The 19987-nt window shown below is 39.6% G+C and overlaps 1 protein-coding gene across 6 annotated transcripts in view; it reads right to left on the reverse strand.

The window, feature by feature from the left end:
- The window catches only part of TGS1 (trimethylguanosine synthase 1), a 49667-nt gene that overhangs the window by 6434 nt on the left and 23246 nt on the right, over positions 1-19987 (reverse strand). For 4 of the 6 annotated variants that reach the window (XM_074944360.1, XM_074944361.1, XM_074944365.1 and 1 more), the window contains 2 exons: positions 18629-18847; positions 16593-16669 (listed from right to left, as the gene is read on the reverse strand). In XM_074944360.1, coding sequence (XP_074800461.1) covers positions 16593-16669; positions 18629-18847 — 296 coding nt within the window. Of the gene's footprint in view, positions 1-5626; positions 6455-16592; positions 16670-18628; positions 18848-19987 lie in introns of those variants that run through there. The other 2 variants (XM_074944364.1, XM_074944362.1) reach the window with 2 other exon arrangements.

Consider the following 19987-nt stretch of genomic DNA (forward strand, 5'->3'; position numbering starts at 1 on the left):
GCTGAGATGTGACAGGTGGGTCAGCACTCTGATCACTGTAGCCTGAATTGGTTCCCCCAGTAATTGCTGATTGCATAATTAGCTAATCAGAAGGAGAGGCTAGGGAGGTAAGGAACTAATTAGACCTCAACAATTAGACCTGAACAACCTGATAAAGCAGTGTACGAATGCTGATTTATGTTAAATCATTAGATTGTTTCACAAAGCTCTCTATTAGAGCTGTTTAGTTGGTAGTTAGAAGATAAGTTTTCTCAGCATTCGTCTGTTAGGATTTAGTATATTCCTCTGTAAAGGTTAAGCCACAGATGGATTTTCCACACAAAAGCCATTTTCCCAACTAACTTTGTGTAACTTTGCTATCTTTTAAGCTGTATAGAAAGCTAATTTATCCAGATATTTTCCACATCTGTTTGTAATTCCTTACTTCCTTGGCAACTCCTAGTGCCCTCCCATTCCTTCTGTGGTCTTGCTCCCTCTGTAGTTTGCCTTAACATCTCTGCAGCTGTCACCATCTTCAGAAAAAAACATGTAGTCTAGAAGGGAATAATGGGGTAAGTGGGTTTTGCCCGTCTGTGACAGGGCCACGCTCTGTCCTGATGCCCCAGAAACTGACCCACTTTCTTCTTGTATGTAGGCTGCATTTTATTCTAAACCCATTCACCAGCCCCAGTACAGTGCAACATCACAGTTTTAACCTCTGTTTCTTTCAGCCCTTCTTTGCTAGGGCCCTAAAAGGAGAGGAGGTCTCCCTCTCTCTAAGGAGTGTCTTCATTCTAGATTCAGCTAGTCATGTCCTCCTCCCCCCACATAACACTTCCTTCTTGGCTTTTATCAGGTTGTTCAGGTCTAATTGTTGAGGTACCCAAAATCACTAGTCCCTTTGGAAAATCTTGGTCTCAGCATACAATAATTAACCTGCTGTAAATTGTCTCCCTATCACCTTCACCCTCACCTTTCGTAACAAAGAAGGGCAAAATGGGAAATCATTATTACTGATGCTTTCTGAAAAGAATCCTGCTCCTTCTCCCACCCCTGTAACATTTTCATGTTGAAAAGAATCAGTGCCGATTACTTTAGACGGCCAATGAAAGTTTGCTTGGTGGGAAGAACAAGGGTGCTTTCATGGTTGTTAACCCAGAATTGTCATTAGTCTTGACAGTTACAGATTGCAATCACCTTTGCTGAAAAAATACAGAGTTGGCTGAATAAAATCCAGTGATAGGGAGACAATTTACAGCAGGTTAATTATTGTATGCTGAGACCAAGATTTTCCAAAGGGACTAGTGATTTTGGGTACCCAATTTGAAACACCTTAAAGCAGTGGTTCTCAAATGCCCCCCTTCTTTGTGTCTGTAATAGTTTATCCCCCCACCACGTAAGTACATATGCAGATAAAACAAAAAATCAACATGCAACTCTCACTAAATATTAAAAACAGTAAGGCATTAATTCAAACAGTGCCAATCATCCATTGTAATAAGAGGAAAAGCAAAACTACGATTGCCGTTGATACTTACGATTAAATGTTCGCACTACATCCTAGCAAATGGCTTAACATATAGATGGCGATAACTTTGTATAATGCTGTGCAAGCTTAACAGAAATCCATCAAAATGCACAGCCCATCTAGAGTCAAATGCACAGCACCATCTAAGGACCTGATATGTTTGGACGAATCAGCTTAGCTAATTATTCATTGCTTTGGGTAAAATGTGCGCCGTACGTTTTCCCCCCCCAACACTTCTCACGCCCCTGCCCCCAGAATATATTCCGCTCCACCCCTGGCGGGACACAGTTGGAGAACATTTGCCTTAAAGGGACCCAATTTTCAGAAGGCGGATGCTTAGCACTTTCTGAAAATCAGATTTCAAGATCTCAAGCTGAGCACCCAAAAACGGAGGCTGCCAAAAATAAATACTCTTATAAAACTTGACACAATTGTTTTTAACCTGTGAAAATTGTTTACTGGACTAAGGGCACTTTGTAACAGTTGTTTTTAATTGTTTTATAATTGCATGCCCTATTTACAGAACTGAAAACAGACCGTGTTAAGAAATAAGGACAATTCATGGTAACACACCATTATAAACTGTCTTTTTGCTAAAAGGAAAAAAATGTTTTTTCTAAAGTAAATATTCATTCATAACTACTGACCTTGTTGTGATTTCATTATTTTTAAAATTAAAAATAGGATACTCAAATGCTCAGAATACAGTATCATGGAAGCTAATTAACCAGGGTCAGAGTGGCTAGTGATAATCCAAATTTCACAAGTTTCTTGGTAATTAGCCTCTATCAAGATTGGGTAGGCTGGTAAAAAAAATCATATTAAGTAAGTTGATACTTGAATTGGAAAGCCAATTTTACCAACTGTGGATGATTTGCACTAGGTGTTCTCCCATTGTTTTATTAAGCTATTCCAATTCGCTTTCTTTTTGCCAGGTTAAAAATCCTACAGTTTTAATCAGAGGTGTCACATGCAGAATCTCAATAGAACATATGAGGAGGGCGTTTTTTTAAATGAATTATACAAAGTTCTATATTAATATGCATAATCAGGAATCTGTTTGTCAAAAAAAACTAACAATGCAGACAAAAAAAGAAGATTCTGGTACAGACATACTTGCGGACAGATATTTTGAAATAAATTACCAAAATAATTGTAACTGGCATAATTATATTGTGTTATTGTCACAAATACAATATGCAGAATTTTCAAATATAGTGTGCAGAATTTTTAATTTTTTGGCACAGAATTCCCCCTACAAGTACAATATGCTCAACAATATGCTCTTTCTCAGCAAGTATAAAAGGTTGCAATATTTCAAGAGAGAGTAGCAAAATCCCCTAAAGAAAAAACAAGCTATGAAAAGAGCCAGCACTACTACCTTAGGGGCAAGTTCTGCTCCCTGATCCTGATGGTTTTACTACTTGATTTGAAAAAACACCGTAAGTGAACAAGTCACCAGAAGAAGTCAGTGGGGTTCTTCAACTATCTGAATGTTCACAGAGTTTCCACTGTGCTTGATTTTGGAAACTGTAAAAACAAACAAAACAAATACCCTAAAGAGAACAAGGAAGTCTCTTTGAAGCTGTGACTCTCATCCTTTTTTTTAAACCTGTTTCTCCGGAAGAGTTTTTCCAGCTGAGATTTTGTGCTACGGTATGTAAACGTACAACTAGCAGCCAATTAAAGTGATCTCTCAATCCAAGTCTTGTTAAATCGTTTGATTGATAGTTTTGATACTTTTTAAAAAAAAAAATCCAGAACTAGTATTTTCAAAGAGAAAATATACTCGGTGCATTAAAATCGTGATGCAAGGAGATTCAGCACCATGAAGTATGTCACACATACAGAGTGTAGGGCTGTCAAACAATTAAAAAAATAAATCGTGATTAATCGCGCTGTTAAACAATAGAATACCATTTATTTAAATATTTTTGGATGTTTTCTACATTTTCAAATATATTGATTTCAATTACCACACAGAATACAAAGTGTACAGTGCTCACTTTATATTTATTTCTGATTACAAGTATTTGCACTGTAAAAAAAACAAAAATAGTATTTTTCAAGTCACCTGTAGTGCAATCTCTTTATCATGAAAGTTAAAAACTTTAAAATGTAGAATTATGTACAAAAAAACCTGCATTCAAAAATAAAACAATGTAAAAAACTTTAGAGCCTACAAGTTCACTCAGTCCTACTTCTTGAAGTACAGCCAATTGCTCAGACAAACAAGTTTGTTTACATTTGCAGGAGATAATGCTACCCACTTCTTGTTTACAATGTCTCCTGAAAGTGAGAACAGGCGTTCTCATGGCACTGTTGTAGCCAGCGTCGCAAGATATTTACGTGCCACATGCGCTAAAGATTCATATGTCCCTTCATGCTTGAACCACCATTCCTGGGAACATGCGTCCATGCTGTCCTGCTCAATTAACATCCAAAGCAGTGCATACTGACGCATGTTCATTTTCATTATCTGAGTCAGATGCCATCAGCAGAAGACTGATTTTCTTTTTTGGTGGTTCAGGTTCTGTAGTTTCTACATTGGAGTGTTGTTCTTTTCAGACTTCTGAAAGCATGCTCCACACTTCATCCCTCTCAGATTTGGAAGATTGTTAAACTTGGGTCGAGTGCTGTAGCTACCTTTAGAAATCTCACCTTGGTACCTTCTTTGTGTTTGTCAAATCTACAGTGACAGTGTTCTTAAAATGAACAACATGTTCTGGGTCATCACCCAAGACTGCTATAACATGAAATATATAGAATGCGGATAAAACAGAGCAGGGGACATACAATTGTCCCCGAAGAAGTTCAGTCACTTGTAGACTCTGAAGTTTTACATTGTTTTGGTTTTGAGTGCAGTTATGTAACAAAAAAAATTTAGATTTGTAAGTTGCACTTTCAGGACAAAGATATTGCACTACAGTACTTGTATGAATTGAAAAATAATATTTCTTTTATCATTTTTACAATGCAAATATTTGTAATCAAAAATAATATACTCTTTGATTTCAATTGCAACATAGAATACAATATATATAAAAGGCCAGAAAAACATCCAAATATTTAATAAATTTCTATTGGTATTCTACTGTTTAACAGTGCGATTAAAACTGCGATTAATTCTTTTGAGTTAATCGTATGAGTTAACTGCAATTAATCGACAGCCCTAAAAGAGTGCTTAAAAACAAGGAAATTAAGATTTATAATTAGCATAAATAGAATCTTTTTTAAAAAAAAGTTAAAAACAGGTCTTTCATATTTTACTGGGGCTGTTCATCTTCAATTTGACCTAAAAATGCAACACATGAAAAATTATTCTTGTAACAAAAGATCACAATCATAGGCAGGCAAATTTGATGGGATTTAAAAAAAGCAAAACAGTTTCTTGTAAAAAGAAAAGGAGTACTTGTGGCACCTTAGAGACTAACAAATTTATTTGAGCATAAGCTTTCGTGAGCTACAGCTCACTTCATCGGATGCATTCAGTGGAAAATACAGTGGGGAGATTTACATACATAGAGAACATGAAACAATGGGTGTTACCATACACACTGTAACGAGAGTGATCACTTAAGGTGAGCTATTACCAGCAGGAGAGCGGGGGAGGGAACCTTTTGTAGTGATAATCAAGGTGGGCCATTTCTAGCAGTTGACAAGAACAGTCTGAGGAACGGTGGGGGTGGAGGGGAATAAACAAGGGGAAATAGTTTTACTTTGTGCAAAGACCCATCCACTCCCAGTCTCTATTCAAGCCTAAGTTAATTGTATCCAGTTTGCAAATTAATTCCAATTCAGCAGTCTCTCATTGGAGTCTGTTTTTGAAGTTTTTTTGTTGAAGAATTGCCACTTTTAGGTCTGTAATCGAGTGACCAAAGAGATTGAAGTATTCTCCAACTGGTTTTTGAATGTTATAATTCTTGACGTCTGATTTGTGTCCATTTATTCTTTTACATAGAGACTGTCCAGTTTGACTAATGTACATGGCAGAGGGGCATTGCTGGCACATGATGGCATATATCACATTGGTAGATGTGCAGGTGAACGAGCCTCTGATAGTGTGGCTGATGTGATTAGGCCCTATGATGGTGTCCCCTGAATAGATATGTGGACACAGTTGGCAATGGGCTTTGTTGCAAGGATAGGTTCCTGGGTTAATGGTTCTGTTGTGTGGTGTGTGGTTGCTGGTGAGTATTTGCTTCAGGTTGGGGGGCTGTCTGTAAGCAAGGACTGGCCTGTCTCCCAAGATGTGTGAGAGTGATGGATCGTCCTTCAGGATAGGTTGTAGATCCTTGATGATGCGTTGGAGAGGTTTTAGTTGGGAGCTGAAGGTGACGGCTAGTGGCGTTCTGTTATTTTCTTTGTTGGTCCTGTCCTGTAGTAGGTGACTTCTGGGTACTCTTCTGGCTCTGTCAATCTGTTTCTTCACTTCAGCAGGTGGGTACTGAAGTTGTAAGAATGCTTGATAGAGATCTTGTAGGTGTTTGTCTCTGTCTGAAGGGTTGGAGCAAATGCGGTTGTATCGTAGAACTTGGCTGTAGACAATGGATCGTGTGGTCTGGATGAAAGCTGGAGGCATGTAGGTAGGAATAGCGGTCAGTAGGTTTTTGGTATAGGGTGGTGTTTATGTGACCATCGCTTACTAGCACCGTAGTGTCCAGGAAGTGGATCTCTTGTGTGGACTGGTCCAGGCTGAGGTTGATGGTGGGATTCCTCAAGGACTTCTTTTCCATGGGTCCAGATGATAAAGATGTCATCAATGTAGTGCCAGTACAGTAGGGGCATTAGGGGACGAGAGCTGAGGAAGCATTGCTCTAAGTCAGCCATAAAAATGTTGGCATACTGTGGGGCCATGTGGGTACCCATAGCAGTGCCGCTGATTTGAAGCTTCTTGTAAATTTCTTTAACACTTTTCCCCATGTTTTATTAATAATACTGCTCCCTCTAGAGATAGAAGAATTAACAGAAGAGAAACAATTTGATAAATTGCACCTTACCTAGGGCTAGTGTACTCCACTGTAGCGTGTCTGTGGAAGACACGCTATACCGATGGGAGAGTGCTCTCCTATCGGCATAATTAAGGCTATGATTTAGTCACAGGTGTTTTTAGTAAAAGTCATGGACATGTCATGGGCGATAAACAAAAATTCACAGCCTGTGACCTGTCCATGACTTTTACTAAAAACACCTGAGACTAAATTTTGGGATGGAGTGGGCAGGGGGGCTGCTGCAGGGAGTGGGGCATCGCTGCAGGGGTGGGGGCGCAGGGCCAGTCGCACCAGCTGCCAGGGCCAGTGGATCACAGCTGCTCCAGCCGGCTGGGGACTGCGGATGATCTGGCTACCCCGGGACTGCTGTCGGGGGCCGCTAGAGCAGTGGCTGGTGTGGCTGTGCCCTGGGATCAGCCAAACTGGCCCCTGCAAAAGTCATAGAGGTCTCGGAAAGTCATGGAATCCGTGACTTCCGCAACTTCCAGGACAAGACACGGAGCCCTAGGCATAATTACTCCACCTCAATGAGAGACGGAAGCGATCAGTGGGAAAGCATCTCCTGTCGACACAGCGCGGTGTGGATGCCGCTTTAAGTCCACTTACGTTGCTCAGAGGGGTAGCTTTTTCACACATCAACTTAAGCAGTAGTGTAGACAAGCCCCAAATTTAAGGCAAAGGGTTTTACCAGTAAGGCCTACTCAGCACACAAAGGCAGTCCCATCGACACTAGGCTAAGGGTTTGGGTTTTTTTTTTTTTTATTAAACACACAGCTAGTATAGAAAAGGAAAGTGTCAGTTTTACCTCAATGTAGCTGGTCAAGATGAATCCTAGAAATGAACCTGGAGTTCAACCTGACCAGCTAGAGCAAAATAAACTTACCACTTGCTTTATCTGTACTAGGATTTTCCAGCAACACGGCTATCTAGTTGTAAAAAGAAAAATACCCTCTTCCCCCCGTGTAGACATAGGAAAAGTTGCACCATGGTTACACCTGGTTTATATTGGTTTAGTCTGCATTGGTAAGTTTACAGGTGCAAGCTATATAGGTTTAAAACTGGATACATCAGAAAAAGTATATTTGCTCAGGGGTTTGCACCTTTAACTAAATCAAATTTAACTAAAATCAGCTTAGTTCAATCAGTGCAATTTGTCTGTAGACAAGGCCCAAACACTTGACTATAGACTGGGGGAAAAGTGTATCAGCTCTTCCCTAAGGTTGACTATAGACACACAAAATGCTTTTGAAGGTGTAGTACACTGTCTAAACTAGGGGCTACGGCCCAGATTTTTAGAAGTATTTAGGCGCTGTGGCATTTAGTGTTGCAACTCCTAAGTGATTTAGGAGCCTAACTTCCATTCTCAAAAGAAATTTTGGCACCTAAATGCCTAAATTATTATTATAAAATAATATGAGAGCTACCAAATTAAAACCACACCTTTTTCTGACTCTGGAAAACACAAATCTTAAAAAAAAAGTCTGTAAAGAATTTGTACGAATCAAACTTAGCTTTTTAAAGTTTTCTTTGCAAACCTAGAAGGTCAGACAATCTAGTCACCCAATATTGTTTAAAACGTCCAAATCAGAGTTTCCCCAACACAACTATTTGTTTTCCCCATCTTTATTCTCCTCAAAAGTAACATTTGACCATGGGCAGTGGGTATCATAGGCAGGGCCCATAGCACTGTTGCCCAGCGCACCGGGACTAGGGCCTTGCCCCCTGTCCGCCCAGTGCTGGGGGCCGCAGTGGGGGTGCTCTGGGCTCCTGTGACACAGGGAAGGGCAGAAGAGAGGGGCAGATGGGGAGGGACAGGGCATTGGGCACAAGGGGAGGGGCTGGGGGCTAGCCTCCCCCAACAGTCGAGTCACTAGCCGCCCATGCATTTCATCTTATTTCATTAATCTGCCTCTTTTAGCCTCCAGATATTTTAATACTCTACAGTCTTGTGCATGGCTAACACGGCAGACAGTGTCAACGTGTGACAGTGCTAGGGCACTGAAGAACTGACCACTCTCATTCATCAAATGAGCGATCCTATGCAAAGATTCCCTTTGAGCTTTTTTGTACTTCCTCTCCCGCTTCTTGTTTCATGCTGTGATACTGCTTATATTGGAAGTTTCTACCTGCCATCTACTAGGGCAGTAGGCTCCAAATAGCCATCTAGGGTAAGGACGTTTACTACACTGGCCAGCACATGGAGAAGATTTGATAAGGAGTATTAATTCTAGGTGCATATATGGAAGATAACCTTCCCAAATGGTAAGAGAGAGAAGTGAAGCATTTTCCATTTCTACAAATATAATGTCAAACATCTGTTCTTGCATTTTTCTCCTTTTTCTTTTTTGAACAGCAACAAGATTATGAAAGATTATCAAGGGATACAGTAGTATATATACACTAGTGCTTCCTAATTACAGATGTCACACAAATGGCCTTGATAGAATTCAATTTTTAAAAATAATTGACACATTATTTTTAGCTTTTATTGTTATCAATTTTAAATTTTCACAGTTGTGGGAAATTATGGGAGGGCAGACAATCAGGATAAGAATAATTATAGAATAACAACAGATGTTGAGATTCAAAAAGCTGAAGCTTTATAACGTAAAACACAAATTGTATATGTTGACATGATGATGACAAAGTAAATAGCCTTACATTAAACTCTAACTTCTCAAGCAGCATTTTTCTTACATTGCCTAAATTTTGATTATCAACAGAAATATCTCATCAGTTTGTATGCGTACAGTGAAATCGATGTTCATAGATATTTACCAGTAAAAACCTAATCCTTCCAAGCCTTCACATAAAACAAGCACTAAATTAAAGATTAATGGCAGACTAAATTTAAAAATGAATAAAAAGAAACACTTTATGCTGCACACTGTGAATTCCACACAGAATGAACATCACAGGTTGCAGAGCCAGATATTGTAGGTGGAACCAAAAAGGAGATGAATAGTTATATGGCCAATAACAATGTCTGTAATTGCTCATCGTAATATAGAGGTAATAAAATCTTATAATTCAGGGTGTAACTGACCTCCATTGGGATCATTTAGGAATTGCCCTGCCATATACAACATAGCACAAATTGGCTTGGTACATTATGGATTTTTCCACCCCCCTCCAGTTAATAAATAAAATTAGAAATTGGCTGCTCCTGTAGGCAAGATACCAGACTTGAAGGACCAGTGGCCTGATCCTGTATGATAAATCTCATTAGAAGTTCTCTGGGGGATGGGACTGCCTATTCTACTTCTTTTGCTTTTTTGTGTTTTGCCACCTTGTACACTCCAGCACTAAACAAACGTAATGTTATTTAAGTAATAGTGAGGGGAAGAAGGAATGAAAACTAAAAATAATTTGTTTGTCTTCTTATATCCTGAACAAAACATTCTAAACACCCTGCTGTTTATAAACTGGGATGGGCACAATTCTTCCGGAATAATCCTTCTGCATTAGTACTTACTCTGATAATGTATGGAATATGGGTGACCATTTATATTATTGAGTATCAGGGGATAGCTGTGTTAGTCTGTATCCACAAAAACAACAAGGAGTCCGGTGGCACCTTAAAGACTACAGATTTATTTGAGCATAAGCTTTTGTGGGTAAAAACCTCACTTCTTCAGATGCATGGAGTGAAAGTTACAGATGCAGACATAAATATACTGACACATGAAGAGAAGGGAGTTACCTCACAAGTGGAGAACCAGTGCTGATAGGGCCAATTCGATCAGGCTGGTGTAGTCCACTCCCAACAACAGATGAGGAGGTGTCAATTCCAGAAGAGGCAAAGCTGCTTCTGTAATGAGCCAGCCACTCCCAGTCGCTATTCAAGCCCAAATTAATGGTGTTAAATTTGCAAATGAATTTTAGTTCTGCTGTTTCTCTTTGAAGTCTGTTTCTGAAACAGTAAGCTATCTGAGACAGTAAACTATCTAAACTCCTACACACCACAGGGGCCTACACAACTGAGGGGGCCACAGGGGGCTACCCTCAGCTCACCTAACAATATTGTTATCTATCCAACCACACACTTAGCCCAGCGGAAGAGTCTGTCCCATCTCGGGGACTCTCTTTCTGCCCCACCACCCCCACAAACATGATAGAATTCTGCAGTGATCTGGAAGCCTACTTTCGTCTCCGACTTAAGGAATATTTTCAACACACCACTGACCAATGCACTGACCCACAGGAACCCTCCTACCAACACTACAAGAAGAATTCTGCGTGGACTCCTCCGGACGATCGAAATGACAGACTGGACTTCTACATAGAGTGCTTTTGCAGACGTGTACAGGCTGAAATTGTGAACAGCCAGCACCATTTGCCCCATAACCTCAGCCGTACAGAATGCAACGCCATCCATAGCCTCAGAAACAACTCTGATATTATAATAAAAGGGGCTGACAAAGGAAGTGCTGTAGTCATCATGAACAGGTCGGATTATGAACAGGAGGCTGCCAGGCAACTCTTCAACACCACATTCTACAGGCCACTATCCTCTGACCCCACTGAGGAGTACCAAAAGAAACTATACCATCTGCTCAAGAAACTCCCTGCTACAGCACGGGAACAAATCTACACGGATACAGCCCTAGAGCCCCGACCAGGGGTATTTTATCTGCTACCCAAGATCCATAAACCTGGAAACCCTGGACCTCCCATCATTTCAGGCATCGGCACTCTTACAGCAGGATTATCTAACTATTTGGACTCTCTTCTTAGACCCTGCGCTACCAGCACTCTTAGCTATCTTCAAGACATCACCAATTTTCTGAGGAAACTACAATGCATTGGTGATCTTTCTGAAAACACCATCCTGGCCACCATGGATGTAGAAGCTCCTTATACCAATATTCCACATGAGGATGGACTACAAGCTGTCAAGAACAGTATCCCTGATGAGGCCACGGCACACCTGGTGGCTGAGCTTTGTGACTTTGTCCTCACCCACAACCATTTCAGATTTCAGGACAACTTATACCTTCAAGTCAGTGGCACTGCTATGGGTACCCGCATGGCCCCACAGTATGCCAACATCTTTATGGCTGACTTAGAGCAACGCTTCCTCAGCTCTCGTCCCCTAGCGCCCCTCCTCTACTTCTGCTCCATTAATGACATCTTCATCATATGGCCACGGGAAGGAGGCCCTTGAAGAATTCCACCTAGATTTCAACAATTTCCATCCCACCATCAACCTCAGCCTAGACCAATCCACACAAAAGATCCACTTCCTGGACACTACAGTGCAAATAAGTGATGGTCACATAAACACCACCCTATACCGGAAACCTACTGACCGCTATACTTACTTACATGCTTCCAGCTTCCATCCAGGACACGTCACACGATCCATTGTCTACAGCCAACCTCTAAGATACAACCGCATTTGCTCCAATCCCTCAGACAGAGACAAACACCTACAAGATCTTTATCAAGCATTCTTAAACTACAATACCCACCTGGGGAAGTGAGGAAACAGATTGACAGAGCAAGACGGGTACCCAGAAGTCACCTACTACAGGACAGGCCCCACAAGGAAAATAACAGAACACCACTGGCCATCATGTACAGTCCCCAGCTAAAACTTCTCCAGCACATTATCAACTATCTACAACCTATCCCTCACTCTCACAGACCTTGGGAGACAGGCCAGTCCTCGCTTACAGACAGCCCCCCAACCTGAAGCAAATACTCACCAGCAACTACACACCACACCACAGAAACACTAACCCAGGAACCAATCCCTGTAGCAAACCTTTTTGCCTACTCTGTCCCCATATCTACTCTCGTGACACCATCAGAGGACCCAACCACATCAGCCACACCATCAGAGGCTCATTCACCTGCATGTCTACTAATGTTATATATGCCATCATGTGCCAACAATGCCCCCCTGCCATGTACACTGGCCAAACCGGACAGTCCCTACATAAAAGAATAAATGGTCACAAATTGGACATCAGGAATGGTAACACACAAAAGCCAGTGGGAGAACGCTTCAATCTTCCTGGACGTTCTATAACAGATTTGAAAGTAGCTATACTTGAACAAAAAAAACTTCAGAAACAGACTTCAAAGAGAAACAGCAGAACTAGAATTCATTTGCAAATTTAACACCATTAATTTGGGCTTGAATAGGGACTGGGAGTGGCTGGCTCATTACTCACTTGTGAGGTAACTCCCTTCTCTTCATGTGTCAGTATATTTATGTCTGCATCTATAACTTGCACTCCACGCATCTGAAGAAGTGAGGTTTTTACCCACGAAAGCTTACGCTCAAATAAATCTGTTAGTCTTTAAGGTGCCACCGGACTCCTTGTCATTTATATTATTGATACTAATATTCTAAAATTGCAATGAATCTTACAAGATATGCCATGTAAGGTATCAGTGGCAAAGTTATGATTTGCTAAGTATGATAATCTTGTTTATATGTATGTATCATCTTTGTATCATGAGTTATAAATACATGTAATATATCTGCATCTCAAACCTGTGCTGTGTTTCTGGGTGACACCCTCAGACAAACTGGCATCAGCACTATCTAGCCCGTTTGATGGCCCATCAAGGGTAATCAGGTGTATTAATGAACCCATTGAGAGAAGCCAGGGGCTATGCCTTTAAGTCAGCAGGACATGTTTGGACATGTCTGTGGACAGGGGACTCCCAAGAACTTTTCCATGCCCATGTGCTGTGAGCTTGTGTTTGGGACAGAGGATATATCCTTTGCCATGTGGCTTGTACAAAAAGGCAGTTGCATCACCTCCATTTTGTCTTCCATCCTGCTTCTCTGATTGCTTTGACCATTTAACAACTCTCTTCTTGTTCTTTTCTTTTCTAATAAGCCTTTGTTTTAGATACTAAAGGATTGGCTGGCAGAGTGGTATTCTGGGTAAGATCCAAACTAGTATTGATCTGGTAATGTGGCTGGCCCTCTGGGGATCGGAAGAACATTTTGTATAGTTTTAAATACAGTTTAGAATAGAGTTCTAAATAACTTCTCACTTTGCTGGACCTATTTGCTGACTGGAAGTCAGAAACTGGAATGCAATAAAGGGGGCTAATTTCTTTTTTTCAGCTTCTTGATAACCAGTGTGGGAGATCAGGAGCACAGTTTGTGATTGATTGGTGAATCTAATTACAGTGTTAACCACCAGCTTTAGGAGAATCTACTCTCCTTTTTGCAGCCTGACCTTTTTCAGTGTGGGCTACCCTAGGCACCTTGGGTCACACTTACCAAACACCTTTTCACATTACAGACAGAGCTGGTAGTGATTGCTTATTGATGAGGGAGCCTAACACTATATGATTCCATTTTCAACTGCTCATAAAACTCTGCCAAAGATTAATTTTTCAGGCAGAAGTTTTCCGTGCTTGCTCTTTGCCTCAAGATGAAGATTTTAGTTTAAAGTTTCAGCTCAAATGGTTCAGCCACCATGCATCATAATAGTATATGAGGATGTAGTTAAAAACTATCTGTTCTACAGCAGGCATGCCTCATTCAGTGCACAGGATGGACAGTGAATGAGACAAAGTTCTAAGAAGAGTATGGACGTTCTCTTGTGGTTAAGGCAGTAAAGTGAGACAGAAGAGGGCTGGGTTCTTTTCCTGACTCTGCCCAAGACTTCTATTATGATTCATAGATTTCGAGACCAGAAGGAATCATTGTGATCACCTAGTCTGAGCTGGGTAACACAAGCTACAGGATTTCCACAAAACAATTCTTGTTTCAATTCTTGGTCCTGCTTTGAACAGGGAGTTGGACTAGATGACCTCCTAAGTTCCCTTCCAACCCTGATATTCTATGATACACGTATCTTTTAGTAAAACATCCAATCTTGAATCAAAATTTCCAGTGATGGAGAACTAACTTGACAAGATCTAACTTGACAAAAATCTCTCTTTGATGAAATTACACGTTTGGTTGATAAAGGTTACTGCATTGATGTAATAAACTTCTGTAAGTTATTTGACTTGGTACAGCACTGAACTTAAATTCAGAAACTAGAATGCTACAATATCAATATGGCACATATTAAATTGGTTAAAAATTGATTAACATCTCAAAATGTAGCTAAACTGGGAATTATCATCAAGAGGGTATTTTTTTAGTGGGGTCCTACAGGGATCGGTTCTTGGTGCAACACTACTTGACATTTGTATAAGTGATTTGGAAGAAAACAAAACCACTGATAGTTTGCAGATGACACAAAAGATTGCAGGAATGGTAAATAATGAACAGGACAGGTCACTAATACTCAGCAATCTGAATCACTTGCTAAATTGGGTGCAAGCAAACAACATGCATTCAGTAGGGCCAAATGTTAGGTCTATATCAAGGCAAAAAGAATGCAGGCCATATGTACAAGATAAGAGGACTTTATCCTGTGAAACAGTGATTAAAGAAGACTTGGGGGTCATGGTGGATAATCAGCTGAATACGAACTCCCAGTGTGATGTTATGGCCAAAAGGGCTAAAGTGAACCTGGGACGTGTAAACAGGGGAATATGGAGTAGAAGTAAAGATATTATATTACCTCTGTATTTGGCACTGGTATAACCACTATTGAAATAGTGTGTCCACTCCTGGTGTCCACAATTCTAGAAGGATGCTGAAAAACTGGAGAGGTTTCAGAGAAGAGCCACAAGAATGATTAAAGGACTGGAAAACACGCTTTATAGTGATATACTAAATAGGCTGAGATCCTTGAGTCTAACAAAGAAAAAGAAGGTTAAAGGATGACTTGGCCAATCTACAAGTATCTAAATGGGGAACAGAAATTTGATAACAAAGGGCTCTTCAATCTAGCAGACAAAGATATAGAAGATCCAATGGCTGGAAGCTGAAGCTAGACAAATTCAACCTGGAAATAAGGTGCACATTTTTAATAGTGATGATAATCAACCACTGGAAAGATTTACCAAGGACTGTGGTGGATTCTCCATCACTGGAGATTTTAAAATCAAGACTGGATATTTTTCTAGTTCAACCACAGCTATTGGACTTGAAACAGGAATTTATTCAGGATGGTTCTATGGCCTGTGTTATGCAAGTGGTCAGGCTAGATCACAGTGGTCCCTTCTGGCCTTAAACTACAAATTCTGTATAGATTAACGCATACTGTAAGGAGAGGAGATTAAGTCAATCATTTGGAAGAGATACAGTGCAGAACATCCACTATACCAATTTACCAAATGTTATTAGTATATCCCAACCAAAAGGGGTTATTTCGCTTCTACTAATACTGACAATAACTGTTCCACTTTACAGGTTTCAGAGTAACAGCCGTGTTAGTCTGTATTCGCAAAAAGAAAAGGAGTACTTGTGGCACCTTAGAGACTAACCAATTTATTTGAGCATAAGCTTTCATGAGCTACAGCTCACTTCATAATAGCCAATGAATTTCACATTGCACATGACATAATTTAATAATGAAAATTCCTGTAGTAAGTGTACGCTGGTAGAACAAGTATTTTGTTTATATGATCTTTCATATCTCTGGATCATCTAGTCATTTATGTTCACGAGCTTCCTATATGTGAACAAGCAATTGCATAGGTAACTAATGTCAGCTCTGCTTCTAGCAGCACACTGATATTCTAGAGCCCAAAACATGTTTACTTTGTACATTACCTAAGACACTACTCAAGTTGGTATTCCAGGATGTATAATGATTTTCTTCAGCTTTCTTTATGTACTGAAAATCTGAATACTGAGCTTTATTATTCAACAACTCTCCTCAAGTCCAGCGCTGGTTAAAGACACATGCTATAACTGGTTTGACTGATATGAAGAAGCATTAGTTACACACCCTGACAGAAGCATAGAGGAGTTTGGAGGAGAGCGGCACACAAAATTGAGAGAGTAACGTACTGTTGTTCTAGAATGCAGTAAGGAAAAACAAACTGACATGAGTTATTCACTATCCAGTTTCCCAATATGTTAAGATATGTTGTAAAGGTAAAAGTTATCAACTATAGGCCTGTACTACAACAACTGATTCATTTGAATAAGGTTACAAAAATCAATTTATATCAGCAAAGTTGCTTCTGAAAGCTGCTTGTGAACGATAACCTACCTGGTCAATGTCAGCATTGCGTGGCAGGAAATACACAATGTTGTTTGTGATCTTCTGGGACAGCTTGAAAATTTCAAATGTAGAGACCAATAAAGGAAAAAATAAAAGCTTCACATGGGTTCATTTGCTATGTTAGAATATCCCCAAACTAGTGATTAGAGACATTACATTCTTCTAATTAGTCTATTGGTGCTACGCATTAGATACTCTTTTGAAATGTCAGACCTAGCACTACCAAAATGGATAAACTCCTCACATTCCATAAATTTGCCCAGATGTTATGAAGTGTTTCATGTGTCAGTGTTTCACTAAAATGGTTTCTTAAAATGAAAATAGTACCTGTTAAAACTGTGGCACATTTTTCGTTTGCTGGCTATTTTCTATCCCATATTCTGGCTTGATCCTTCTAATTAATCACGCATATATAAAAGATAAATTTAAAGTTATACACACACACACATTCAATATAAAGTTACCAAGAGGCCACCAGGATGCCACAAAATATCAGTACAGAAATGATCCAGTAACAATAAGACTGCTTTGTGCTATTGATTGGTTTCCTAGGATACAGTCATCTGCTATGTTTTAGACAGTCTGGAAAAATATTCTAAATAAATAGGATGTACTTTTCATAAAACAATAAGAAAATAGGTAACTAACTCTGAAACACAGCCCATGTGTTTTTGTAGGTAATTTTTTGAGTTAGGGAAAGTTGTCTGGTTACATCAATTTATATTTTGATATGAAATATTTTAATACACTAGAAAGGAGCTCAGGAGTACTCGATGAATGTTTTATAAATAATTTATAAATGGGGAAACACTAGTAGAAATTCTAGCTTTTAAAACAGAATTTATCTGTTTTACACTTTTAAAACAGGTTATTTTTTTCAATTTTGAACAAAATATCTTAAGAATAGATGTATAGTTTATTTATATTTAATTAAAGATTGCCTGTATTTTTAAAAATCTGATACAAATCATATCACCTAATAAACATGCAGATAGGTAATTAGGGCACTATGTTTGTTTGGGGGCTTTTTACTATAATTTAGAAAGCTGATGTATTTCTATAGCCTGCAGATGGGTCTTATCACATGCTTTATGCATTGCTGCCTACATGAAAAAAAGTTTTCTTGTTTGCCAAAAAGCCGGATATCAAAACAAAGCAAAATACTAAGAATATCTTGGTTTTATTATCAGCATGACAAATGTCATTAACAGTGATGCACTGATTTAAAGACCTACCACAGTCTCATTAATTTTTTTGAAATAGAAGTCTGCTTTTCAGACAACTTTGCCTACTCTCACCCACTCGGTTTTTTTTTATTTTTAATAATTAAGTACATTTGCATGAGAAAAAGACAATAGTTGCTTAAGAGTCTTCATATGTTCCTGCTGCTTACTCCTCATTTGAATCCATAAGACCAAATCCTCTGTTAATGAAGGAGAAAAAATCTGTCCCATAATCCTCTGGTTGCAACACCGCAACTGATTAATGTGAAGAAGATCATGTCACTTAAGATCATGGCCTCAAGGAAGAAAACAGAGGCAGGGAACATATGAAAAATCCAAAGCAACAAGATCATGTTTTCAAACAAATATACTTCATAATTTTTTTTTTTTAACTGAAAGAAGAAAAAAAAATCAAAAGCGACATCAACAACTGTTTTTGATCATTTTTGGAGACACGTGATCTACATCCACTGCACACCGATCTTGAACCTAGGTGCTCCTGAGCATTAACCTCAGCTCTAACACTACTCTCTGCATGGGCAAGTCACCAAGGACCAAATTTCGTAAGTGTGTCCACTAATTCTGAGCACCTCAGTTTTGGGTATCCAACCTCACACATCTAAGGCCTGATTTTCAAGAGTGCTGTGCACCTGCAATTCCAAATCAAGTTCAAAAGAGCCCAAACTATCAACAGAACAAGACAGAGCCAAAGAATCCTACATTGTTTTATCCTGCTAAAAGAAGTGAAGCTCTTGTTAATGTGTGAGAGCTATTGCTGTGAACATACGACTTTCAAAGGATATCCATCAGGCGATATCATTGTTCTAACATCAAAGATTTCTGCCGTGGCGTAGTCAGGACCCCCCCACGGGGGGCTGAGGAACACAACATCTGCTTTTATATGAGAAGCCAGCAGCATGAAGTCTCCACATATGAAGTCTATCTGATCGGCTACTCCATACACTTCTGCATTATTGCAGGCAAGACTGATCTTAACAGGGTCAATATCGATCGCAATCACTGAAAATAAGGTGAAAGGAAAAAGAATTAACACTATGAAACACACAAGCTGACAGATGTCCATATTGCTTGCCAAAACAAGATGTTCCTTTGGTTAAGGTGCTATATTGTAGTTCTCAGGTGCAGAACGCATTTATAAACCCACTAATTTTGTGTTCCCAATCGTGACTTCTATAAATATGTATACCTTTTGTCATATACCAACAGCCAATTATCTCAATCTTGTTGCTAAAGCACACCAAACTATTTCCTCAAAGGGGCAAATTCTTACCCTCCAACACTGCAAAGCAGAGCTTCCCAGACACTGCAGAAACAGTAGAGTTTCACACTGTATGAAGGAGGGAAAGCAGGTGAGATTTGGGAAAGCCGGCTGTGGTTGTATATACCCTGCATGCTGTGAAGCCCAGTCCTGCAATGGCTCCCTGTGCATTCCTGACCTGGGGTATTTGGAACTGTGCATCTGCTACTATGTTGATCCACCAACTCAACACTGGGCTGGAGCCCTGGTAGGTAATGCATTCTGGGAGGGCAAAGACTCCTTTCCTTGACACCAGCAAAACCCCTTAGGATACATGGCTCAAACTACTTGGCTGGCAGCTGATCTTACCCCAAGAATAAATGAAAGACAGGCTGCAAGAGATGACACTAATCAATAACTCTTCTGAAAAGTAAACTGAAACTGTGCGCACCTGATATAGTATAAACATTTACACAAAACTCAGCCACAAAATATAAAGAAAAAAACTAAGTTTAGATGAAAAGAATTGTTACAGAAATAACTGAACGTGAGCTGCCAAATTTAGCATAGATCACATCATCACCTGCCTTCCCCAGAAAATATTCAGCACTAGAATATGAATCTGCTTCACACCCATGAATGTTTAGTGACAGATTCCATGGAGTGGAATATTGAGTATTATATGTTTTCACTGAAGAAGTTGCTTTCACTTCATTAGTGCAGTAGCAATAGATTAGCAATGTAAAAATATGCTAATTTTAGATTAACATTACTTTGCAGCAACTGGTTCAGCTGCACCAGCATGTGCTCCTATTACTGGCAGTATTTTATACTCCATATGTAATGTGCTTATAAGTGGCATACAATTGCATACTGCACAGTTGTCATGGAAACAAGAAGCT

Source organism: Natator depressus, chromosome 2, assembly GCF_965152275.1.
Source record: "Natator depressus isolate rNatDep1 chromosome 2, rNatDep2.hap1, whole genome shotgun sequence".
NCBI classification, from domain to species: domain Eukaryota; kingdom Metazoa; phylum Chordata; order Testudines; family Cheloniidae; genus Natator; species Natator depressus.